Below are 24667 nucleotides of genomic sequence, written 5' to 3'. Positions count from 1 at the left end.
GTCCCATGCGGGCGCACGCTTCGCTTGTGGCTAGTCGCACTGTCGGCAGGTGGAGTCTCTTCTTGGTGCGCACTGATTAACCGCCCACTATCCTTGCCGAGGATAAAAATGTGACAAGATTCATTTTCAGCATCAAACCCTGCTGTTGTAACATTCTAGATATGACTAGCTCCAACAAATCCGCTGTGGACATTGCGCACGTCTACAGGGGGACGTTTGTGCACTCCACCGATCACACAGTCGTGGAAATTCTGGAGGATAGGCTTCTGGGAGTGGACACAGAGGGGAAGGTCTGTCAGAATTAAACTGTGAAAGTGTATTTCAATATCTATGAACAGCATACATTATGTTAATTCATTTAGAAATAATCCTAGCAAAATGTATGTAAAGACTTTAACTTATGATTAGGCTATTTTACATTGCCAAAGTGTCATATGCGTAGGCCTAAGTGGAACTCGCATTGTTTTATAGGCCTATGTTTTCCATCTCTTTTATATATTTTTAAAATGGTTGTATTTTATTTATTTGCTGCCCCAATTTCTATACATTTTACAAACCTGCATAGGATAGGTAAATCTTTTCAAAACACTATAATAGTTAGCTAACTTTGGCACACAAAAAAATGCCCCAAGCCAGAATTGGATTCAGCATTTTTGTATGGATACCATTGACCTACACACATTTTCTTCAAAAGAAGATAAACCTGTTTCCTGCAATCATTATAATTGTACAGTGTGTAACTCCAGTAGAGGCTACAAAGGGCCTGTGACAGCTGTCACAAAAGTTGTGAAATGTGGTCTGGACTTTGTAATAATAGTTTCATGGAAATCGTTTCTTGCGATTTTACATTGCTTTGTCATGAATGTGATGTTTTAATCACATGTATTTTATTACAAAGGTTTCCCAAACTGACTCATGCCACCCAGATCCTAATTATGAGATTTCATTTGGTAATTGGTTTCATGTTTGTGTAGTGTGTGTGTGTGTGTATACAGTGCATTAGGAAAGTATTCAGACCCCTTGACTTTTTCAACATTTTGTTACATTACAGCCTTATTCTAAAATTAATTAAATAGCTTTTTTTCCCTGATCAATTTATACACAATACCCCATAATGACAAAGCAAAAACAGGTTTTTATACATTTTTGCAAATGTATAAAATAAAACATCTGAAATATCATGTTTACATAAGTATTCAGACCCTTTGCTCAGTACTTTGTTGAAGCAACTTTGGCAGCAATTACAGCCTTCAGTCATCTTGGGTATGACACTACAGGCTTGGCACAAGTTTCTCCCATTCTTCTCTGCAGAGCTTCTCAAGCTCTGTTAGGTTGGATGGGGAGCGTCGCTGCACAGCTATTTTAAGGTCTCTCCAGAGATGGACATTCAAAGGACATTCAAAGACTTGTCCCAAAGCCACTCCTGTGCTGTCTTGGCTGTGTGCTTAGGGTTGTTGTCCTCTTGGAAAGTGACCCTTCACGCCGGTCTGAGGTCTTGAGTGCTCTGGAACAGGTTTTCATCAAGGATCTCGCTGTACTTTGCTTCGTTCATCTTTCCCTTGATCCTGACTAGTCTCCCAGTCCCTGCTGTTGAAAAACATCCCCGCAGCATGTTGCTGCCACCACCATGCTTTACCGTAGGGATGGTGTCAAGTTTCCTCCAGATGTGATGCTTGGCATTCTTGCCAAAAAGTTCAATCTTGGTTTCATCAGACTAGAGAATCTTGTTTCTTGTTCCTTTAGGTGCCTTTTGGCAAACTCAAAGCGGGCTGTCATGTGCCTTTTTACTGAGGAGTGGCTTTTGTCTGGCCACCCTACCATAAAGGCCTGATTTTGTGGAAGGCTGCAGAGATGGTTGTCCTTCTGGAAGGTTCTCTCATCTTCACAGAGGAGCTCTGGAGCTCTGTCAGTGTGACCATCGGGTTCTTAGTCACCTCCCTGACCAAGGCCCTTCTTTTCCGACTGCTCAGTTTGTCCGGGCAGCCAGCTCTAGGAAGAGTCTTGGTGGTTCCAAACTTCTTCCATTAACAATGATTGAGGCCACTGTTCTTGGGGACCTTCAATGCTGCAAACCTTTCTTGGTACCCTTTTCCAGATCTTTGCCTCGATACAATCCTGTCTTGGAGCTCTACGGAAAATTCCTTCAACCTCATGGTTTCTTTTTTTCAATTTCGAGTTCCCTTCCCTGGAAGTGGATGGCGGCAAATGTTTTACGTTTAAACTCAGACAAAACAGAGATGCTAGTTCTAGGTCCCAAGAAATACAGAGATCTTCTGTTGGATCTGATAATTAGTCTTGATGGTTGTACAGTCGTCGCAAATAAAACTGCGAAGGACCTAGACCTTACTCTGGACCCTGATCTCTCTTTTGATGGACATATCAAGACTGTTTCAAGGACAGCTTTTTTCCATCTACATGACACATACCAAAATAAAGCACTAAATAACTTCAGTTTGTGCTAAATACGGCTGCTAGAATCTTGACTAGAACCAAAAATATTTTAAAAATTGATCATATTACTCCAGTGCTAGCCTCTCTACACTGGCTTCCTGTTAAGGCGAGGGCTGATTTCAATGTTTTACTGCTAACCTACAAAGCATTACATGGGCTTGCTCCTACCTATCGTTCCGATTTGGTCCTGCCGTACGTACCTACACGTACGCTACGGTCACAAGACTCCATTTGTATGGAATGGTCAGCCTATCCATGTGAGGGACACAGACTTGGTCTCGACCTTTTAAGTCTTTACTGAAGACTCATCTCTTCAGTAGGTCCTATGATTGAGTGTAGTCTGGCCCAGGAGTGTGAAGGTGAACGGAAAGGCACTGGAGCGACAAACCGCCCTTCCTGTCTCTGCCTGGCGGTTCCCCTCTCTCCACTGGGATTCTCTGTCTCAAACCTTATTATGGGGGATGAGTCACTGGCTTACTGGTGCTCTTCCATGCCGTCTCTAGGAGGGGTGCGTCACTTCAGTGGGTTGAGTCACTGACGTGATCTTCCTGTCGGGGTTCGTGCCATGGGGGAGATCTTCGTGGGCTATACACGGCCCTGTCTCAGAGCAGTAAGTTGGTGGTTTGAAGATAACCCTCTAGTGGTGTGGAGACTGCTTTGGCAAAATGGGTGGGGTTATATCCTGCCTGGTTGGCCATGTCTGGTGGTATCGTCGGACGGGGCCACGGTGTGTCCCGACCCCTCCTGTCTCAGCCTCCAGTAATTATGCTGCAATAGTTTATGGCTAGGGTCAGTATGTTATATCTGGAGTATTTCTCCTGCCTTGTCCTGTGTGAATTTTAAGTTTTCTCTCGGAGGACCTGAGCCCTAGGACCATGCCTCAGGACTACCTGGCCTGATGACTAGTTGCTGTCCCCAGTACACCTGGTCATGCTGCTGCTCCCATTTCAACTGTTCTGCCTACGGCTATGAAACCCTGACCTGTTTCCCAGACATGCTACCTTATCCCGGACTTGCTGTTTTCAACTCTCTTTCTCTACCGCACCTGCTGTCTCTGAATGATAGACCTGCAGACCTGTTGCACCCTCTCAAACACTGTAATTATTATATTTTGACATTGCTGGTCATCTATGAACGTTTGAACATCTTGGCCATGTACTGTTAGAATCTCAACCCGGCACAGCCAGAAGAGGACTGGCCACCCCTCAGAGCCTGGTTCCTCTCTAGGTTTCTTCCTAGGTTCTGTCTTTTCTATGGAGGTTTTCCACACCACCGTGGTTTTGCATTGCTTGCTGTTTGGGGTTTCAGGCTGGGGTTCTGTATAGCACTTTGTGACATCGGCTGATGTGAAAAGGGCTTTATAAATACATTTGATCATAGCAAAGAGTCTGAATACTGTACAATAAGTTGTTTCATTTTTATTTTTTTTCACAAGCCTGTTTTCGCTTTGTCATTGTGTGTAGATTGATGAGGAAATGTTTTTATTTAATCCATTTTAGAATAAGGCTGTAATGTAACCATGTGGATAGGTCTGAATACTTTCCGAATGTACTGTTTGTTGAGGGTGTCTGTGTCATCTGACTATGCCTTAATGTGTTACAGTAGATCAATTATCAATGCATGGATAAATTATATTTAAATGAATGAACACCTTGTTGAGTTAGGCTCTGATTGTCTCTCTCTTGCGCTAATCAGCACCTTGTTTTTGGTTGCTTCTCATGTTGACAGATTGCCTTCATTGGGAGTGGGCAGGAAGTCGGCAGTCTGTCACAGAAGTGGGGGTTTGAGGCCTTGGCTGTTACACAGCTTGGACAGTAGTGAGTGAAGAGTCCATCCTATTAGAGTAACACTGATTCCTAATCTATTTGTGACTGAACACAACCAAGTTATTATCCTAAAGTCCATTTTGTTGTCTGTAGTGAGTTCTTCATGCCAGGGATGGTGGACACCCACATCCACGCGTCTCAGTACAGCTATGCAGGCACTGCCCTGGACCTGCCCCTGCTACAGTGGCTCAACACGTACACCTTCCCAGTGGAGGCCTGCTACAAAGACTTGGCGTTCGCCCGCAACGTCTACACCCATGTCGTGGTGAGCGGTCTGGGCCAAACTAGCAAACCTCAGCCTGTAGAAGTCATCAGGGTCGTGTTCATCAGGCACCAAATGGAAGAAACAGACCTGGACTTGTCTAATAAGAAACACACAATGTTTTAAAATATATGTCGTTGCGCACCCGAATCAATCCGTCTCACTTGCATAGAGGATTATAGACCATTCTTATCCTTATTTCCTATTCTAAATCGTCTGTTATACTTATTTAAAGCCTTGTGTTGCAGAGGTTAATATTGCAATGATAATGGACACTCGGGAGCAGCAACTTTGGTTGCCGTCTTTAATTTCCCTTGTGTCTATTTTCTCTCGTTTTTCGAAATTCACTGCTGGGCAGGGATAGGGATGCCAAAGGAGGGCCAATAGCAGGTTGCTATGGCCATTTTAATAAAGGTTAAAGAGAGAGTTTACGTATGTGAAGCTTTAGCTTATTTTAAATGACCTGCAGTGTAGCAAAAACAATACAAATGTGAACTATTTAGGTTGCTTCCTTGGCTACTGTAAGGAAAGCTCACAGAGTAGCATAGAAAATCTGATGAAATCTGGATACATTGTAACACATAGCAGGTTAGGGCAGGTGATATTTGCACTGATGGAGTGGTGTTTATGAACAATAGGGCCTGAATACTAAAACAATCTCTGTCTATTTCAGAAAAGAACCCTGAGAAACGGTACCACTACGGCTTGTTACTTTGCCACCATACACACTGACGCTTCTCTCCTGCTGGGCCAAATCGCAAGTGAGAAAACAGACACAAACCTGCACACACTCTACCGCTCACTTGCACAATGGCTTAACATTGAAACATTGTACTTTGACCTGTTCCCAGTGTTCTTCTCGCCTGTTTAACTCTTGTTTATTACATAAGTATTAATGACGGAGGAAGGTAAGAACATGCTCTGTGATAAAAGAGCACGGGACATTATTTGACTGGCTATAAACATTAACCTCAGTCACAATGTACAACTACCTGGAATACACACACACACACACACACACGCCTCCACTGCGTGTTATGCAACAACTTATCAATCCGTCTCTTTTTTTTTTAAAGGGGGATTGGGACTCCACTCTTTCAAATGTGTTATATTTATTTAGACAGGAAATTAGGGAGACGGACACCAGGGGATAGACGGTATTAAAAGTGGTGGTGTGGGGTTTATAACCTCGCTGCCGGGGGACACGATACAAGTGGTCTGGAGGCAGCTGTGTTGACTGCTAGGCCAGCCTCCGGCACCCAGTCTCTCGCTATGTAGTTGGGTTATGTTGACCATGTACCATTTGTTATTTCACAGTGCAAACGTCATTGTGGGGGAGTCTAGTGTGTAAATGTTTTGTTAATGCTTTGAGTCCCAGGCTATAATCGGAAATATTTTTGTGCTTCTATACCAATGACGGTATAGGAATGGACAAAGCCATCGAACACGTGACACCATTCATTTCTATGTGAAGACTGAATAGCACATTGAAGCCAAATGAAGTCGGTTAAGATAGCATCTCATGGATACATAACATACGCAGTTTGAGCTAATTCAGGAAGTGGTGTTGCAGGCTAGCTCAGTGCTGCCTCCTCTCAATGAGTAACTCAAATTGAAGGCTGGCCGGGGTACTGCAGGCTGCCATTAGCAACTACATTGTCCTTATAACTTCTGTGATTTTTACAACATTATCGTTTGAAGGACTTGCATATGGTGTATTAGAAGCAATTATTGGTACCATGATTGTCTTCAAATTTGTATTTTATTTACATGAAGATTGACCACAAAGATGGCAATTTTCCCATTCACTATAATGGGGATCCTGTTTTCTGCAAGCAACGCCTGCAGTATCGCAGTTGGTCTTGAACTTCTGTGGCTTCAATAAGATGGGTCTGTTGTTCTGTTCCGAATTCTCTTTTTTTTTTGCGTTGGATTCCTCTGTCTTCTGCATCTGCCGACGATTAGCCTGTGTGTTGATGGGGGCTGAACCAGAACGGTGTTTGTGAGACCAAGGCTGATCGGGCGGATCCCGAAAACTGTTCTTCTCACAAAAACGTCTGTGACGTCCAAGCGGTTTGAGCTACAAAAACTATTATGACCCCACTATGAAAAGCTGAGACTGTTTTGCTCTGACACTCACGCCGCACAAGAGTCGTTAGAAGGTAAGGGTTCTTCTACATAGAAAATCATACACAATTATTGATCAAATCAAATTTATTTATATAGCCCTTCGTACATCAGCTGATATCTCAAAGTGCTGTACAGAAACCCAGCCTAAAACCCCAAACAGCAAGCAATGCAGGTGTAGAAGCACGGTGGCTAGGAAAAACTCCCTAGAGAGGCCAAAACCTTGGAAGAAACCTAGAGAGGAACCAGGCTATGTGGGGTGGCCAGTCCTCTTCTGGCTGTGCCGGGTGGAGATTATAACAGAACATGGCCAAGATGTTCAAATGTTCATAAATGACCAGCATGTTCGAATAATAATAAGGCAGAACAGTTGAAACTGGAGCAGCAGCACGGTCAGGTGGACTGGGGACAGCAAGGAGTCATCATGTCAGGTAGTCCTGGGGCATGGTCCTAGGGCTCAGGTCAGTTGAAACTGGAGCAGCAGCATGGCCAGGTGGACTGGGGACAGCAAGGAGTCATCATGTCAGGTAGTCCTGGGGCATGGTCCTAGGGCTCAGGTCCTCCGAGAGAGAGAAAGAAAGAGAGAAGGAGAGAATTAGAGAAGGCACACTTAGATTCACACAGGACACCGAATAGGACAGGAGAAGTACTCCAGATATAACAAACTGACCCTAGCCCCCCGACACATAAACTACTGCAGCATAAATACTGGAAGCTGAGACAGGAGGGGTCAGGAGACACTGTGGCCCCATCCGAGGACACCCCCGGACAGGGCCAAACAGGAAGGATATAACCCCACCCACTTTGCCAAAGCACAGCCCCCACACCACTATTGCATTGGGATCGTCCCTGATGTTTTCCTAAGCTTTGCTATATCTCTCAGATCCATTTCAGAATGATCCTGTGGATATTCAAGTTTATTTCGCCAAGTTCAATTTCTGCCCCGGACTTTGTGTCTATAATACTGTAATAAGATCGCATAGTTGCTGTCACAAAGTCCAAACTCCACGCAGTTGTCACTGACTAGTTGTATAATCATTTTGCGGCAAGAAAACCATTTCTGCAATAAAAACATGAGGTTATTGCTTGCCAGAGCTTTTTATTTATTGACATTTGCCAATAAAACTTATAAATGTAACTGTTTTATGTTTTGTGTTCTACTTGTTGTCCTGAAAATAAAATGATAAAACACTTCAGTGTGAGGTTAAATGAGGGCAGGGATAGCAGGTAATGAATGTTTTGAGTTTCAGGTACAGGGATTGGCTGTGCATGAACATCTTGATTTGCTCCATTCCATCCTTATGGTTACCCACTGTAATGAAAATTATTTTCGCGAACACCAGCTCAGAACAAGACATGAACATAGGGTTTTGTATGGAGAGGAATCTGTCACTTTCACATCTACTTACTGCATGCATGGAATGTTTGTCCTTTGGTGGTTGCATTACTCCTCCTAAACCGTCCAGAGTTTGTAGGACACCAGAATTGTTTCACCACAACCAACAGCGCTCCCACCTTTTGGTTTATGAGATTTAATGTTAGCTTTAGTTTATTATTTAGGATATTCCAGGATGCTGATGAGCAACATTACAAATGTCCCTCATGACTCCAGTCTGATACGGTCTCGACAGAGTGCTACTCTAATCACACCAAATGCAGCTCCCCTGATGGGTGATTTCACCAGTTTGGTGACCTTTTCCAATGTTTCTTGTCATTCCAGATGATTTTGGACAGCGTGCCCTTGTGGGCAAGGTGTGTATGGATACAAACAACTTTGTCCCACATTACAGAGAGACGCCAGACGAGTCCCATGACGAAACCAACAGGTAGGTAATAGACAGACCGTAAGGTCACATGGAAAATAATTTCCTTGGAGGAGGATAGAGTAATGACTAAGAAAAGCATCATCATATTGAGTCATGACTGGCTTGTGCAGCAAGAACCAATGGGAACAGACATGTCATTCTAGACTTTACATGACTTTATGGGACCTTCCAGCACAGGGGTTCCCATATCTTTTTGTCCCGCCCCATTTTGATATCTGGACCCCAACCATGTGGAAAAAATTATGGCATTAACTAACAGCGACTGTTTCATTTTTATTTGGGGCTATGGCAGTCAATTGAAAAACATTCTAACAGTATTTCTGATTGTCTTCTCAGCTCACCATCGCATGCTTTTAATGTGGTGCTATGACAGTCAATTGCAAATGAGTCTGACATAATGTATCTTGTCTCATCACCACTAGCTGGATGGGTGTGCTTGATGCATGTCACGTCGGAGCTTCTCAAAGTCAGGGGTTTTAATGCAGATGAGCGCACTCAATCCAGCTTCACACAGACATGAGCTGGCAAAGGGTACCGTGAGTTTTATGGTGCTTTCAAGACCGGGAACTCTGAAAATACTAGGTCAGTAAGTCGTAGCTTTAGAAAGAGGCCCGAGTTCCCGAGTTGGAATTTCGAGTTGGGTGACCATTCAAAACCATTTTTCGCAGTCGGTGATCGTTTTTTTTCAGAGTTCCCAGTTGTCTTAAATGCACTGAAGACAGAAGTCATAGATTTTAGAGTTCCCAGTTCTTTTGAATGCGGCATTAAAAAAAATATGTCCTCGTGAATAGAATCCCCCAACATGTATAGCGAACACGGGCATCTCGGCCCTCACAGCTAACGTCCACTTGGAGAGTATAAGTTGGGGCGTTTTTGAGTCATTTAATCAGTTTCCTCTTGATTGCTAGAAATAGTTTACATTCTTAGTTTAAAAGTGTTATCTGACAAGGGTATTAATGTGAGTTTCTGTGTCTCTGCCTCCCCACCTAGTTTTCACCATATCAATTGCGGCCGATAATATCAAAGTATCTGCATTAGTGTGTGGTTTCATAGCGGGCCTAGCCGTTCACCATGGGAATGATTTCAAATGCAACGGTCAAGTGCAGCCTTTTCCCATGATCTAAGGGTGCTTTGTGGTTGAATTTTATCATTTAGATTTGAATCATTTTATTTTTTACGGTTAACCACATTACGATGTTTTTGAGACACAAAGGCATATATTTTTTTTTCTGTATTTAATTTTTTTTTTCCTCAGGATTTTGGATATTCTCGCGCCACCCTATTTTCATATACAATCCCAAGTTTGAGAACTTCTGCTCTAGCCTCACAATATATCTCACAACATTTGTCATATTTCAACATACATAACAAGTATGGCCCTCAGGAAACAAAACTTATCAAATGCATCCTCAGCAAATCTGAAAGGAGAAATTAGTGAGGAAATCATTGTCTCTGAGCCAGTTGCTGCAGTCTGAAAAACAGGATTCAGTCCTTCCTTACACTCACATCTTGCCCAACACACATCTGAGGAGTATTAATTAGGAACCAAACAGAAGGAAATGGAATGAATCGGAGAGGGACCGACCTGATAGAAAAAAAAATTAAAAATTATTTTGAAGGAAAAAATACAAATGTGATTATTGTCTTGTGTTGCTCTAGGTTCATTAGTGAGATGTTGAAGAAGAAGGTAAGACTCCTTAGCCCTGCTAGCACAGGGGGGGTTCTAAGGGTACATGTACCCCCCCCCCCCCCCCCCCCCCCCCCCCAAAAAAAAAAAACACATTTGTGATCAGAATCTGTGAAAGGAGCTTTTTAGGATTTTGCTCACTGGGTGTCTTTCTGTCTTGTTTGGGGCAGTACCCCCTTGTAATGCCAGTGGTGACCCCGCGCTTCGCCCTGTCTTGCTCTGCTGCCCTGCTGGGTCACCTGGGAGAGATCGCCAAGAATAACCACCTGCACATCCAGGTGAGCTTTGCCAGCCTGTAGCCACAGTAACCAAGTCATGGGGATCCTATGGGAATGTGCTTTGAGGATAATCATGTATTTATCTGTATTTACATTGCCTTGCGAAAGTATTCGGCCCCCTTGAACTTTGTGACCTTTTGCCACATTTCAGGCTTCAGTATTTTTTTGTGAAGAATCAACAACAAGTGGGACACAATCACTAAGTGGAACGACATTTATTGGATATTTCTAACTTTTTTAACAAATCAAAAACTGAAAAATTGGGCGTGCAAAATTATTCAGCCCCCTTAATTTAATACTTTGTAGCGCCACCTTTTGCTGCGATTACAGCTGTAAGTTGCTTGGGGTATGTCTCTATCAGTTTTGCACATCGAGAGACTGAAATTTTTTCCCATTCCTCCTTGCAAAACAGCTCGAGCTCAGTGAGGTTGGATGGAGAGCATTTGTGAACAGCAGTTTTCAGTTCTTTCCACAGATTCTCGATTGGATTCAGGTCTGGACTTTGACTTGGCCATCCTAACACCTGGATATGTTTATTTTTGAACCATTCCATTGTAGATTTTGCTTTATGTTTTGGATCATTGTCTTGTTGGAAGACAAATCTCCGTCCCAGTCTCAGGTCTTTTGCAGACTCCATCAGGTTTTCTTCCAGAATGGTCCTGTATTTGGCTCCATCCATCTTCCCATCAATTTGAACCATCTTCCCTGTCCCTGCTGAAGAAAAGCAGGCCCAAACCATGATGCTGCCACCACCATGTTTGACAGTGGGGATGGTGTGTTCAGGGTGATGAGCTGTGTTGCTTTTACGCCAAACATAACATTTTGCATTGTTGCCAAAAAGTTCAATTTTGGTTTCATCTGACCAGAGCACCTTCTTCCACATGTTTGGTGTGTCTCCCAGGTGGCTTGTGGCAAACTTTAAACGACACTTTTTATGGATATCTTTAAGAAATGGCTTTCTTCTTGCCACTCTTCCATAAAGGCCAGATTTGTGCAATATACGACTGATTGTTGTCCTATGGACAGAGTCTCCCACCTCAGCTGTAGATCTCTGCAGTTCATCCAGAGTGATCATGGGCCTCTTGGCTGCATCTCTGATCAGTCTTCTCCTTGTATGAGCTGAAAGTTTAGAGGGACGGCCAGGTCTTGGTAGATTTGCAGTGGTCTGATACTCCTTCCATTTCAATATTATCGCTTGCACAGTGCTCCTTGGAATGTTTAAAGCTTGGGAAATCTTTTTGTATCCAAATCCGGCTTTAAACTTCTTCACAACAGTATCTCGGACCTGCCTGGTGTGTTCCTTGTTCTTCATGATGCTCTCTGCGCTTTTGACGGACCTCTGAGACTATCACAGTGCAGGTGCATTTATATGAAGACTTGATTACACACAGGTGGATTGTATTTATCATCATTAGTCATTTAGGTCAACATTGGATCATTCAGAGATCCTCACTGAACTTCTGGAGAGAGTTTGCTGCACTGAAAGTAAAGGGGCTGAATAATTTTTTTTCTCCCAATTTTTCAGTTTTTGATTTGTTAAAAAAGTTTGAAATATCCAATAAATGTCGTTCCACTTCATGATTGTGTCCCACTTGTTGTTGATTCTTCACAAAAAAATACAGTTTTATATCTTTATGTTTGAAGCCTGAAATGTGGCAAAAGGTCGCAAAGTTCAAGGGGGCCGAATACTTTCGCAAGGCACTGTATCTCCCTTCCATTCTCTCTCGCTCTCTTGAATTCATACACATTGATAATCACCTGAAGATTAAAAAAAAACTTTGATCGTCTCTGTGATCCCCAGAGTCACATCAGTGAGACGAAGGAGGAGGTGAAGCTGGTGAAGGAACTGTTCCCAGACTATGACTCCTACACAGACGTCTACCACAAACACAACCTTCTCACTGACAAGGTTAGCCCAACACACACACACACACAGTACAAGGACATTCTATGGATAATGAAAATCATATTGCTGATTATAATGATAGTGGTGGTAATGGTAGTAAGTATGCTGATGATTATCATGATAGCGGTGGTAATGGTAGTAAGTATGATGATGATTCTAATGATAGTGGTGGTAATGGTAGTAAGTATGCTGATGATTATCGTGATAGCGGTGGTAATGGTAGTAAGTATGATGATGATGATGATTATCACGATAGCGGTGATAATGGTAGTAAGTATGCTGATGATTATCATGATAGCGGTGGTAATGGTAGTAAGTATGATGATGATGATTGTCATGATAGCGGTGGTAATGGTAGTAAGTATGATGATGATTATAATGATAATGGTGGTAATGGTAGTAAGTATGATGATGATGATTATCATGATAGCGGTGGTAATGGTAGTAAGTATGATGATGATGATTATCATGATAGCGGTGGTAATGGTAGTAAGTATGATGATGATTATAATGATAGTGGTGGTAATGGTAGTAAGTATGCTGATGATTATCATGATAGCGGTGGTAATGGTAGTAAGTATGATGATGATTATAATGATAGCGGTGGTAATGGTAGTAAGTATGATGATGATGATGATTATCATGATAGCGGTGGTAATGGTAGTAAGTATGCTGATGATGATTATAATGGTAGCGGTGGTAATGGTAGTAAGTATGATGATGATGATTATAATGATAGCGGTGGTAATGGTAGTAAGTATGATTATGATTATCATGATAGTGGTGGTAATGGTTGTAAGTATGCTGATGATGATTATAATGATAGCGGTGGTAATGGTAGTAAGTATGATGATGGTGATGGTTCACAGACTGTGATGGCTCACGGTTGTCACCTAACCGATGAAGAGCTGAAGCTGTTCAGAGAGAAAGGGGCGTCCGTCGCTCACTGTCCCAATTCCAACATCTCGTAAGTGTTTCTCATTACCCTACAGTTCACGTTCCCTGACAACGCCTGTGTTTTCCCAAGGGTCATTGATGGAAGATGTGAAAGGAAAGACCATGTGTCATGTACTGTCATGTTGTGTCTTGTTTCTGTCCTTTCCCTTCACCCTGTCTCCCTCTGCTGGTCGTTGTTAGGTTACCTTTTCTCCCCCTCTTTTCCCCAGCTGTGCCTTGTCTCCTCCTAACTACCTCGTCACCCCTTTTACCACCTGTTCCCTTTTTCCCTCTGATTAGGTCTCTATATCTCTCTCTGTTCCTGCTCCTGTCCTTGTCGGATTCTTGTTTGTGTTGTTCATGCCTGAACCAGACTATCGTCATGTTTGCTGCAACCTTGTCCTGTCCTGTCGGAACCTGCCGGTCCATCTGAGCCTACGTTTTGTTTTGTTATTAAAGAAGCTCTGTTTACGTTAATTCGCTTTTGGGTCCTCATTCACGCACCGTAACAGAAGAATCCGACCAAGAATGGACCCAGCGACTTCGGATCCTCTCCACTCAGCCGTCGAGATCCAGGGAGCGATGCTAGGCAGACACAAGCAGGAATTGTCTGCTGCTCGGCATGCCGTTGAGACCCTGGCCACCCAAGTCTCCAACCTCACAGAACAGGTTCACCATCTCCGCCTCGATCCACCGGCCACTTCCAGGGCTTTCGAATCTCCGGAGCCCAGAATCAATAACCCGCCGTGTTACTCTGGGGAGCCCACTGAATGCCGCTCGTTCCTCACCCAGTGTGATATTGTGTTTTCTCTCCAGCCCAACACATACTCCAGGAGCACTGCTCGTGTCGCCTACGTCATATCTCTCCTTACTGGACGGGCTCGTGAGTGGGGCACGGCAATCTGGGAGGCAAGGGCTGAGTGTACTAACCAGTATCAGGACTTTAAGGAGGAGATGATACGGGTTTTTGATCGATCTGTTTTTGGGGAGGAGGCTTCCAGGGCCCTGTCTTCCCTATGTCAGGGTAATCGATCCATAACAGACTACTCTATTGAGTTTCGCACTCTTGCTGCCTCCAGTGGCTGGAACGAGCCGGCTTTGCTCGCTCGTTTTCTGGAGGGTCTCCGCGCAGAGGTAAAGGATGAGATTCTCTCCCGGGAGGTTCCTTCCAGCGTGGATTCCTTGATTGAACTCGCTATTCGCATTGAGCGACGGGTTGATCTTCGTCACCGAGCTCGTGGAAAGGAGCTCGCGTTCTCCGTTGCCCCCCTCTCCGCATCACTACCATCTTCCTCTGCCGGCTCGGGTGCTGAGCCTATGCAGCTGGGAGGTATCCGCATCTCGACTAAGGAGAGGGAACGGAGAATCACCAACCGCCTCTGTCTCTATTGCGGTTCTGCTGGTCATTTTGTCACTTCATGTCCAGTAAAAGCCAGAGCTCATCAGTAAGCGGAGGGCTACTGGTGAGCGCTACTACTCCTGTCTCTCCTTCAAGATCCTGCACTACCTTGTCGGTCCATCTACGCTGGACCGGTTCGTCAGCTTCCTGCAGTGCCTTAATAGACTCTGGGGCGGAGGGCTGTTTTATGGACGAGACCTGGGCTCGGGAACATGACATTCCTCTCAGACAGTTAAGGGAGTCCACGGCCTTGTTCGCCCTGGATGGTAGTCCTCTCCCCAGGATTCAGCGTGAGACGCTACCTTTAACCCTCACTGTTTCTGGTAATCATAGCGAAACCATTTCTTTTTTAATTTTTCGTTCACCTTTTACACCTGTTGTTTTGGGCCATCCCTGGCTAGTTTGTCATAATCCTTCCATTAATTGGTCTAGTAATTCTATCCTCTCCTGGAACGTCTCTTGTCATGTGAAATGTTTCATGTCTGCTATCCCTCCTGTTTCCTCTGTCTCTTCTTCACAGGAGGAGCCTGGTGATTTGACAGGGGTGCCGGAGGAATATCACGATCTGCGCACGGTGTTCAGTCGGTCCAGGGCCACCTCTCTTCCTCCACACCGGTCGTATGATTGTAGTATTGATCTCCTTCCGGGAACCACTCCCCCCCGGGGTAGACTATACTCTCTGTCGGCTCCCGAACGTAAGGCTCTCGAAGATTATTTGTCTGTAGCTCTTGCCGCCGGTACCATAGTCCCCTCCTCCTCTCCCGCCGGAGCGGGGTTTTTTTTTGTTAAGAAGAAGGACGGGTCCCTGCGCCCCTGCATGGATTATCGAGGGCTGAATGACATAACAGTGAAGAATCGTTATCCGCTTCCTCTTATGTCTTCAGCCTTCGAGATCCTGCAGGGAGCCAGGTTTTTCACTAAGTTGGACCTTCGTAACGCTTACCATCTCGTGCGCATCAGGGAGGGGGACGAGTGGAAGACGGCGTTTAACACTCCGTTAGGGCACTTTGAATACCGGGTTCTTCCTTTCGGCCTCGCTAACGCTCCAGCTGTCTTTCAGGCATTAGTCAATGATGTCCTGAGAGACATGCTGAACATCTTTGTTTTCGTTTACCTTGACGATATCCTGATTTTTTCACCGTCACTCCAGATTCATGTTCAGCACGTTCGACGTGTCCTCCAGCGCCTTTTAGAGAATTGTCTTTTTGTGAAGGCTGAGAAGTGCTCTTTTCATGCCTCCTCCGTCACATTTCTCGGTTCTGTTATTTCCGCTGAAGGCATTAAGATGGATCCCGCTAAGGTCCAAGCTGTCATTGATTGGCCCGTCCCTAAGTCACGCGTCGAGCTGCAGCGCTTTCTCGGCTTTGCGAACTTCTATCGTCGTTTCATCCGTAATTTCGGTCAGGTGGCAGCTCCTCTCACAGCCCTTACTTCTGTCAAGACGTGCTTTAAGTGGTCCGTTTCCGCCCAGGGAGCTTTTGATCTCCTCAAGAATCGTTTTACATCCGCACCTATCCTTGTTACACCTGACGTCTCTAGACAGTTCATTGTCGGAGTTAACGCGTCAGAGGTGGGCGTGGGAGCCATTCTTTCTCAGCGCTCCTTCTCTGACGACAAGGTCCACCCTTGCGCGTATTTTTCTCATCGCCTGTCGCCGTCGGAACGTAACTATGATGTGGGAAACCGCGAACTGCTCGCCATCCGCTTAGCCCTAGGCGAATGGCGACAGTGGTTGGAGGGGGCGACCGTTCCTTTTGTCGTTTGGACTGACCATAGGAACCTTGAGTACATCCGTTCTGCCAAACGACTTAATGCGCGTCAGGCGCGCTGGGCGCTGTTTTTCGCTCGTTTCGAGTTCGTGATTTCTTATCGTCCGGGCTCTAAGAACACCAAGCCTGATGCTTTATCTCGTCTCTTCAGTTCTTCAGTAGCCTCCACTGACCCCGAGGGGATTCTCCCTGAGGGGCGTGTTGTCGGGTTGACTGTCTGGGGAATTGAGAGGCAGGTAAAGCAAGCACTCACTCAGACTCCGTCGCCGCGCGCTTGTCCCAGGAACCTTCTTTTCGTTCCCGTTCCTACTCGTCTGGCCGTTCTTCAGTGGGCTCAATCTGCCAAGTTAGCCGGCCACCCTGGCGTTCGGGGTACGCTTGCTTCCATTCGCCAGCGCTTTTGGTGGCCCACCCGGGAGCATGACACGCGTCGCTTCGTGGCTGCTTGTTCGGTCTGCGCGCAGACTAAGTCCGGTAACTCTCCTCCTGCCGGCCGTCTCAGGCCGCTTCCCATTCCCTCTCGACCGTGGTCTCACATCGCCTTAGATTTTGTCACCGGACTGCCTTCGTCAGCGGGGAAGACTGTTATTCTTACGGTTGTCGACAGGTTCTCTAAGGCGGCTCATTTTATTCCCCTTGCTAAGCTTCCTTCTGCTAAGGAGACGGCACAAATCATCATCGAGAATGTTTTCAGAATTCATGGCCTTCCGTCAGACGTCGTTTCGGACAGAGGTCCGCAATTCACGTCTCAATTTTGGAGGGAGTTTTGCCGTTTGATTGGGGCTTCCGTCAGTCTCTCTTCCGGCTTTCACCCCCAGTCTAACGGTCAAGCAGAACGGGCCAATCAGACTATTGGTCGCATCTTACGCAGTCTTTCTTTTCGCAACCCTGCGTCTTGGTCAGAACAGCTCCCCTGGGCAGAATACGCCCACAACTCGCTTCCTTCGTCTGCGACCGGGCTATCTCCTTTTCAGAGTAGCCTCGGGTACCAGCCTCCGCTGTTCTCATCTCAGTTCGCCGAGTCCAGCGTCCCTTCCGCTCAGGCTTTTGTCCAACGTTGCGAGCGCACCTGGAAGAGGGTCAGGTCTGCACTTTGCCGTTATAGGGCGCAGACTGTGAGGGCTGCTAATAAGCGTAGAACTAAGAGTCCTAGATATTGTCGCGGTCAGAGAGTTTGGCTCTCCACTCAGAACCTTCCCCTTAAGACCACTTCTCGCAAGTTGACCCCGCGGTTCATTGGTCCGTTCCGTATTTCTCAGGTCATTAATCCTGTCGCAGTTCGACTTCTTCTTCCGCGATACCTTCGTCGCGTCCACCCGGTCTTCCATGTCTCCTGTATCAAGCCCGTTCTTCGCGCCCCCGCTCGTCTTCCCCCCCCCCCCCCATCCTTGTCGAGGGCGCACCCATCTACAGGGTCCGTAGGATTTTGGACATGCGTCCTCGGGGCCGTGGTCATCAGTACCTAGTAGATTGGGAGGGGTACGGTCCTGAGGAGAGGAGTTGGGTTCCCTCTCGGGACGTGCTGGACCGTGCGCTGATCGATGATTTCCTCCGTTGCCGCCAGGTTTCCTCCTCGAGTGCGCCAGGAGGCGCTCGGTGAGTGGGGGGGTACTGTCATGTACTGTCATGTTGTGTCTTGTTTCTGTCCTTTCCCTTCACCCTGTCTCCCTCTGCTGGTCGTTGTTAGGTTACCTTTTCTCCCCCTCTTTTCCCCAGCTGTGCCTTGTCTCCTCCTAACTACCTCGTCACCCCTTTTCCCACCTGTTCCCTTTTTCCCTCTGATTAGGTCTCTATATCTCTCTCTGTTCCTGCTCCTGTCCTTGTCGGATTCTTGTTTGTGTTGTTCATGCCTGAACCAGACTATCGTCATGTTTGCTGCAACCTTGTCCTGTCCTGTCGGAACCTGCCGGTCCATCTGAGCCTACGTTTTGTTTTGTTATTAAAGAAGCTCTGTTTACGTTAATTCGCTTTTGGGTCCTCATTCACGCACCGTAACACCATGTCTTAGGATTTAGAAATAAATCACGATTCTTATTTTTATATCATACCCTATTCTTTTAAAACACAGCAGTGATAATAGATATCATATCAGCACTCAAGATAGAACCTGCCCATGTTCTCTCTCTCTCCTCTCTCTATTTCTCTCCTCTCTCTCTCTCTCTCCTCTCCTTATTTCTCTCCTCTCTCTCTTCTCTCTATTTCTCTCTCTCATTTCCCTCTCTCATTTTCCCCTCTCTCTCGCTCATTTCCCTCTTCAGGTTGTGCAGTGGTATGCTAGATGCCCGCAGGGTTCTGAACCACAAAGTAAAGCTGGGGCTGGGCACAGGTGAGTCCATGACAACACACTACAAAGCAGATCATCTTCCTTTTACCAGAGCGCACTGTGTTCTGTATCGTTTTTAGCCCATGTGTGCTGTACGAAATAAATAAATGTGCTATCCCTGAGTTGTCCATATTTTAAATGTATAACTAAATCAAGGCAATCGTGATTGAGTTATATAATAATCTATATATTTTTGATCAAATTAAAGTCTAATGAAGTTATTTCAAATGGCACTGATAATATTATTTCTTAGAATAGTTATTTTACATTCATTACGATTTGGGATGATCCTGTTTTTTCATTGAGGCCGGCAATAGAGGCAACTTTCTTCTAGGTTCCCTGTCCGGTATCAAACTGGCTTGACACCATAACAACATGAGATAAGCTGATCTGCTGGTTTATTTTATCACACAGGTGCATGTTATTTCCCGTTAGTATAGTATTTAGAAAACCAGTGCTTTTTTTGTTGCAATTGGCTCTGTGTTTAACGTATTAATACATTTGTTTGTGTATGCACTTGTGCGTGTGTCTGTGTTTCCGGCCTTGCAGATGTGGCAGGAGGCTACTCTCCCTCTATGCTGGATGCTGTGCGGAGAACGTTGGATACCTCTAAAGCCTTGACCATCCAGGACCCCCAGTACCAAACGCTCACCTTCGAGGAGGTCTTCAGACTGGCCACACTGGGAGGCAGCCAAGGTGGGAGACCTGGCCGGAGGGGTGGGAGGGTCATCGTCACCACTATTATTAAATCAATACATCAATCAGTATGAATGATTTGATACATGATGATTTATGAATTGATACAGATTCATGCACTCAGATGTTACTTTTCAAAACGCCTGTGCTGCAGCATCGATACATTGCTCACAGCACAAGCTTTCTCATAGAGTGATGCCAAGCCAACAAGTTTATTTGCAATCACCTAAACGGCAATGAAATACATAGGTGACATTTCTGAAATATAATCCACTGACTGTACAGGTATATCCACTTTGCAGCACATGTTTTTGACCTGCACTACAGTCAAAAACTGTTTAATGAACCCAACTGTACATCTGTGTATTTGTTTATTGAGTCCTTGATTGATGAATAATTGATTGATATTCTGAGCTCTGGGTTGATTGTTTGGTTTGTAGCCCTGTCCCTGGATGAGCATACGGGAAACTTTCAGGTAGGGAAAGACTTTGATGCTCTGCGGGTGAACACGGCCATAGCAGGAGGACCCATTGATCTCATCAACCACGGAGAGGGGCCTAAGGTAGGAACCAGTCTCCCAATACATAGAGCAGGGATCATCAACTAGATTCAGCTATGGGCCAATTCTTTCTTGAGTGGATGGTCAGGGGGCCGGAACATAATAACAAATAATTTGTAGATTGCAAATTGATCGCAAGAAGCCCAAACGGATATAATAATTTAACACCTTGCTTTAATTTGTATACGATCACATACCTGTATATCTCTCTGTTATGCGTGGGAATACATTGGAACAGATTTCCAAAATTAAAACCACTTTGAGCTGATTTGCCTGTGTTCTTACTATCTTATGTCCCAAAGAAATATATATATATTTTTAAAGTTGCTAAAAAAATATATTATTTTTTTGCAAAAAAAAATTGGGGGGCCAAATAAAATGGGAAACCCTGTTACCTGTTGAGTCATTCTGTCTCCCAATACATAACATTCATCTTGGTTCCATTTGATTTCAGGTGCTCCTGGAGAAGTTCTTGAATTTGGGTAAGAGTTTCGTTTCTGTCTCTCACACACAACTTGTTTTCAGGCTTTGGTGGATGGGCCCTTTACGTGCCATGAAAGTATTGTGGCGAATTCACTGATAGCCACGACAGGGACTCAAACCTGGGTCCTTGCAGCTGTCAGCCAAGAGGTCCAAAAGTCTTGAGGTCATCACTAGGTGTTGTAAAATCTCTCAAGTATGTTCAGGTTCTTTTTTCTCTCCTTTGTTCCCCCTTTCCCTTCCTCCTTTCAGGGGATGATCGGAACATTGCTGAGGTGTACGTGGCAGGGAAGAGAGTGGTCCCATTCGTGGAAACAACATAGACATAGGTTTGGTTGCTGGATTGTTGTCATCTTGTTACCATCTGTCTGAACCCTCTACCAGTTTACCTGACTGCTGTTGTAACAGGACAGGAGGTGATTAGGAAAATGTATTCAACGAGAGGGATTATTACTGTATATACAGTGTGTGTGTTTTCAATCATCTAGTGTAATTAGATACTGTTAAATTCAATGGATGATATTGCTGCTCATCGTGAAGTTCAGAGTGAATCCTATGTTGTCATACTTATGTCGTAACCCAAAGAACATCATTGTCTGTTGTTTTTGTTATTTCAAAGTTGAGGGAAATGTGTGTGTTTATGAATGTAGGTTTATTCAATTCAAGTAACTTTTATTTCCTGAGAGGGACCTTCATCTATGGTGAAGGCTTGATATTAACAAGATATATAACAACACAGCAACATAGAACACGAAAACATGTGCGGTATAATAGATTAGATGCAATCATAGGCCATATACAAACACAAATAAAAATGTCAAGGGTTGAAGAGTTTGATGGATGATGGCACAAAACTAGAAGCTGCTCTCTTAGACTTTGTATGCCAGAGATCTATGTATCTCTGCGCCAGGAGGGAAAGGGAGTTGTACTGGTCCAAGACTTATCTCCGTGTGTAAGGTCCAAAGCTATTTGTTCCCCCTATTAGCTTTGCATTTGTCCGGATTTTACAGCATCCTTGACTTCGTCTCGGGCCTAACAACACAAGTGCCAATATATCCTCCAAACACCGGTTTCTCTGGCATTATCACTTAACGGTCATTATTCTGCAACTGCTGTTCCACGCTACAGTGCTGAGTTTAGCAAAAAAGGCTACAGAGTATCTGCATGATTTTAAGTGAAAATGTGTCTCTTTTGTTTGTAACGCATTTCGAGAGTTTTCACACCTGGAGGCAAAGGTTTTAACACATTATTGATAGTGGCTCCAGGATAAAGTGTAGGGTTATATGAAAATATAGAGGCTGAACACTGCAAACAGCATAGCTTTAAAATGATTTTGTTCAAGCAAACATTCCTCCAAGCCAGATATTTTCCCCGTCTCACTCACACACAGATCTACTGCACTGTAGACCCATCTGTGTGTGACAGATGACAAGCTAGAAGTGACCATGTCCATTTGACAGCCTACCATAGCACAATGTGGGATGTCTGTCATAGACAGGTCCACTATAAAGACTACAGAGATTCGAGTTTCTGGTCCACAGCAAACACATCCCATTATTTATCAGAATTGTCAGCTGTGTTTAATTTGAGCCGGATACTGCTGGAACAGGAGTACCTTCCTTCTTCAAGAGGTCACCAATGAACCTAGAGCAACACACAAAACCGTTTTGGGACTGTTTCGTTCTGGAACCTATTTGGCTGGATCGCAATAATTAAAATACAAAATGTCAAAGTAGCCTGTCATTACGATCATTTATGCGGAATTAAAACAGATTCTGCCAAAGTCTCCAGTTGTGTAAAATGACTGAGGTAAAGTTTCAAGTTGGATATTCGACAGATATTCGCGCTTTCAAACCTCAATAGCTTTCAAACCACTTGAGCCACCGATTCAAAATAAGTGTCATGATGTTGGAAAAATTGCACACATTGCGCAGGTCTTATTTTCACGATTTGGCCATTTTAATCCGTTTTCCAAAGCTAAAAAAAAAACACGGAAATGTGAGCAGGATTTTGTATTCCTAGTTTACATTTGAATTTCAATAGCTCCTTGGTCATGTGACCTACTTGACTCAAACAAGGTTCAGATTGTCCACTGACTACCCTTCTATATTGCACACCCTTTGGTTGGTTCATTTTCATCTCACACGTGGACATTCTGAAGTTCGTTTGAGTCCAGTAGGTCACATGACCAAGGAGCTATTGAAGTTTTAAATTCTGAAAACTTCATGTAAAATCGAGTGAGATGAAATTGGACAAACTAAAGGGTGTGTGATGTGTAGGCCCACTGAGTGTACATTCTGAACCTTGTTTGAAGTCATGATCAAAGAGCTATTGAAATGTTAAATGTTAAAATTCACGATGAGCAGCATTGCACACCCTTTAGTTTGTCCATTTTCATCTCACTTGATTTTACATTAATTTTTCAGAATTTAAAACTTCAATAGCTCCTTGGTCATGTGACCTACTGGACTCAAACGAACTTCAGAATGTATATTGTATATTGCACACTCTTGTTTGTGTACTGTAAAATCACGCAGTGTAACGTACATTTTTCATAGTTTTACATTTCAATAGCTCCTTGGTCATGTCAATTACACACCTAAGAATTGTGCAGTGAGTATACACCCATATCGCATAACCTCTAGTCATGTATCTTCTATATTGTCAATTAATATTAGTTTGACAATTAGGGGGTTCAGTCCAGTGTTGTGTTTACCCTTTTATTTAATATCTATCTATAATAATTGGTAGTTCTAAGTACTTATTTTCCCAGTTTTTTATTTTGCCGCAGTATTTAACAGCGGTACACAATAGGAGAGAGACGGATAATATCTATTTAACAGCGGTACACAATAGGAGAGAGACAGATAATATCTCCTTTCATCGTTAATATCAACCATAAAGGAAAATGGCAAAGTACGAGAGTCATTGTCCAAAGCAGGGATGGAGAGTGAGCTATTGCGGTAGGCTGCACTGGGTTTGCTGGGCAATACATATACTGAACATGTAACCACAGTAATGGTGGCCAGAAAATCAATGAATAAAACATGTTATATTGACAAATTAAACAAAGTGTAGATCTTTAATCTTCTCCAACATGTCAAGAGACACTTTACTTCACATAAGTACAAAACATTTCACAGTGTTAACTGTCTCTTTATCCCTGGTTGATGTACATTTCAGAGCCTCTTCAGTGTGGATGGGGTATAGCATATATTTTCAACAATAAAGACTGCACTGACAGTTTGTGTTGTTTACTCTGTTGAACTCTTTTGTCTTCATTCCTAGTTACAGCACATGGAACCACCGTTGGTAAGCAAAACATTCAATCTAAAACAAAACAAAGCGTAACACGTTATAAATAATATCAAATATCAATGCAGTACGACGAATGACGAATTAGCCATCCATTGTATTATATCATAAATTGTCTTACATGCCATCACCGTTGTCAGAAACATGTTAAATAAAGTTACTAACCCAGTCAGTCTGAGCCACATCCAGGTTTTTTTAATTAATTTTTTATTTCACCTTTATTTAACCAGGCAGGCCAGTTGAGAACAAGTTCTCATTTACAACTGTGATCTGGCCAAGATAAAGCAAAGCAGTGTGACACAAACAACAATGCAGTTACACATGGGATAAACAAATGTACAGTCAATAACACAATAGAAAAAGTCTATATACAGTGAAGGTTCTTTATCAGTGGCACACATGAAGCAGTTGTTGGCTTTGTTGAACTCTGAAATCATAGACATGAACTGAACATATGGCTGTCCCACACAACTACATAAAATAAAGAATTTACATTTACTTTGAATTAAATGTCATTACATACCAGACATTTTTAGTATATCCTCAGCCATTTCTTTTCGCACTTGCTCCATGTGGTTTTGTAAAGGTTCTATATCAATTTGGGAAGGGATGTTGGGAAAGTTTTGTGCATCTTCCTTGGCCATCTACACCAAAAAATAAAATGCAGTTTTTGACCTAATTGTCACATAACAGCAACATTCATTATTGAAAATCTAACTATCAAACCTGCAATACAAAGACCACACAGCTGAAGGTGTCCTGCATAGTGTGAGTTATTTCCCCTCCTTTCCACTTTATGTCCACCCAGTCTTCTTTTCCATGGCAGG

The 24667-nt window shown here is 44.0% G+C and overlaps 1 protein-coding gene and 1 long non-coding RNA gene across 4 annotated transcripts in view; one reads left to right on the top strand and one right to left on the bottom strand.

Moving 5' to 3' along the window:
- Nucleotides 1-23597, top strand: gda (guanine deaminase). 2 transcript variants are annotated; one of them, XM_021621094.3, is made up of 14 exons: nt 1-290; nt 4180-4268; nt 4371-4542; nt 5213-5300; nt 8387-8492; nt 10152-10179; nt 10350-10457; nt 12259-12366; nt 13233-13330; nt 18726-18793; nt 19340-19486; nt 19927-20048; nt 20500-20527; nt 20778-23597. In XM_021621094.3, exons 1-14 carry the CDS (start codon nt 162-164, stop codon nt 20846-20848), a joined length of 1362 nt encoding a protein of 453 aa, XP_021476769.2. In that variant the 5' UTR covers nt 1-161; the 3' UTR covers nt 20849-23597. The 2 variants fall into 2 exon arrangements, 1 of the variants encoding a protein (XP_021476769.2); XR_016484520.1 differs by lacking the exon at nt 13233-13330 and having other exon boundaries at nt 27-290.
- Nucleotides 7093-24667, bottom strand: part of LOC149979609 (uncharacterized) — a 300792-nt gene continuing 283217 nt past the window's right edge. The window contains exon 3 of one of the 2 annotated variants that reach the window (XR_016484522.1): nt 7093-7226. This is a non-coding gene — a long non-coding RNA (uncharacterized LOC149979609). Of the gene's footprint in view, nt 7227-8074; nt 8182-24667 lie in introns of those variants that run through there. The other variant, XR_016484523.1, reaches the window with a different exon arrangement.

The sequence above is a fragment of the Oncorhynchus mykiss genome, chromosome 11 (assembly GCF_057628025.1).
Source record: "Oncorhynchus mykiss isolate SJ-2025 chromosome 11, ASM5762802v1, whole genome shotgun sequence".
In the NCBI taxonomy this organism is placed as follows: Eukaryota; Metazoa; Chordata; class Actinopteri; order Salmoniformes; family Salmonidae; genus Oncorhynchus; species Oncorhynchus mykiss.
Note: the sequence above shows the minus strand (reverse complement) of the source record. Positions and strands in the feature narration are given on the sequence as shown.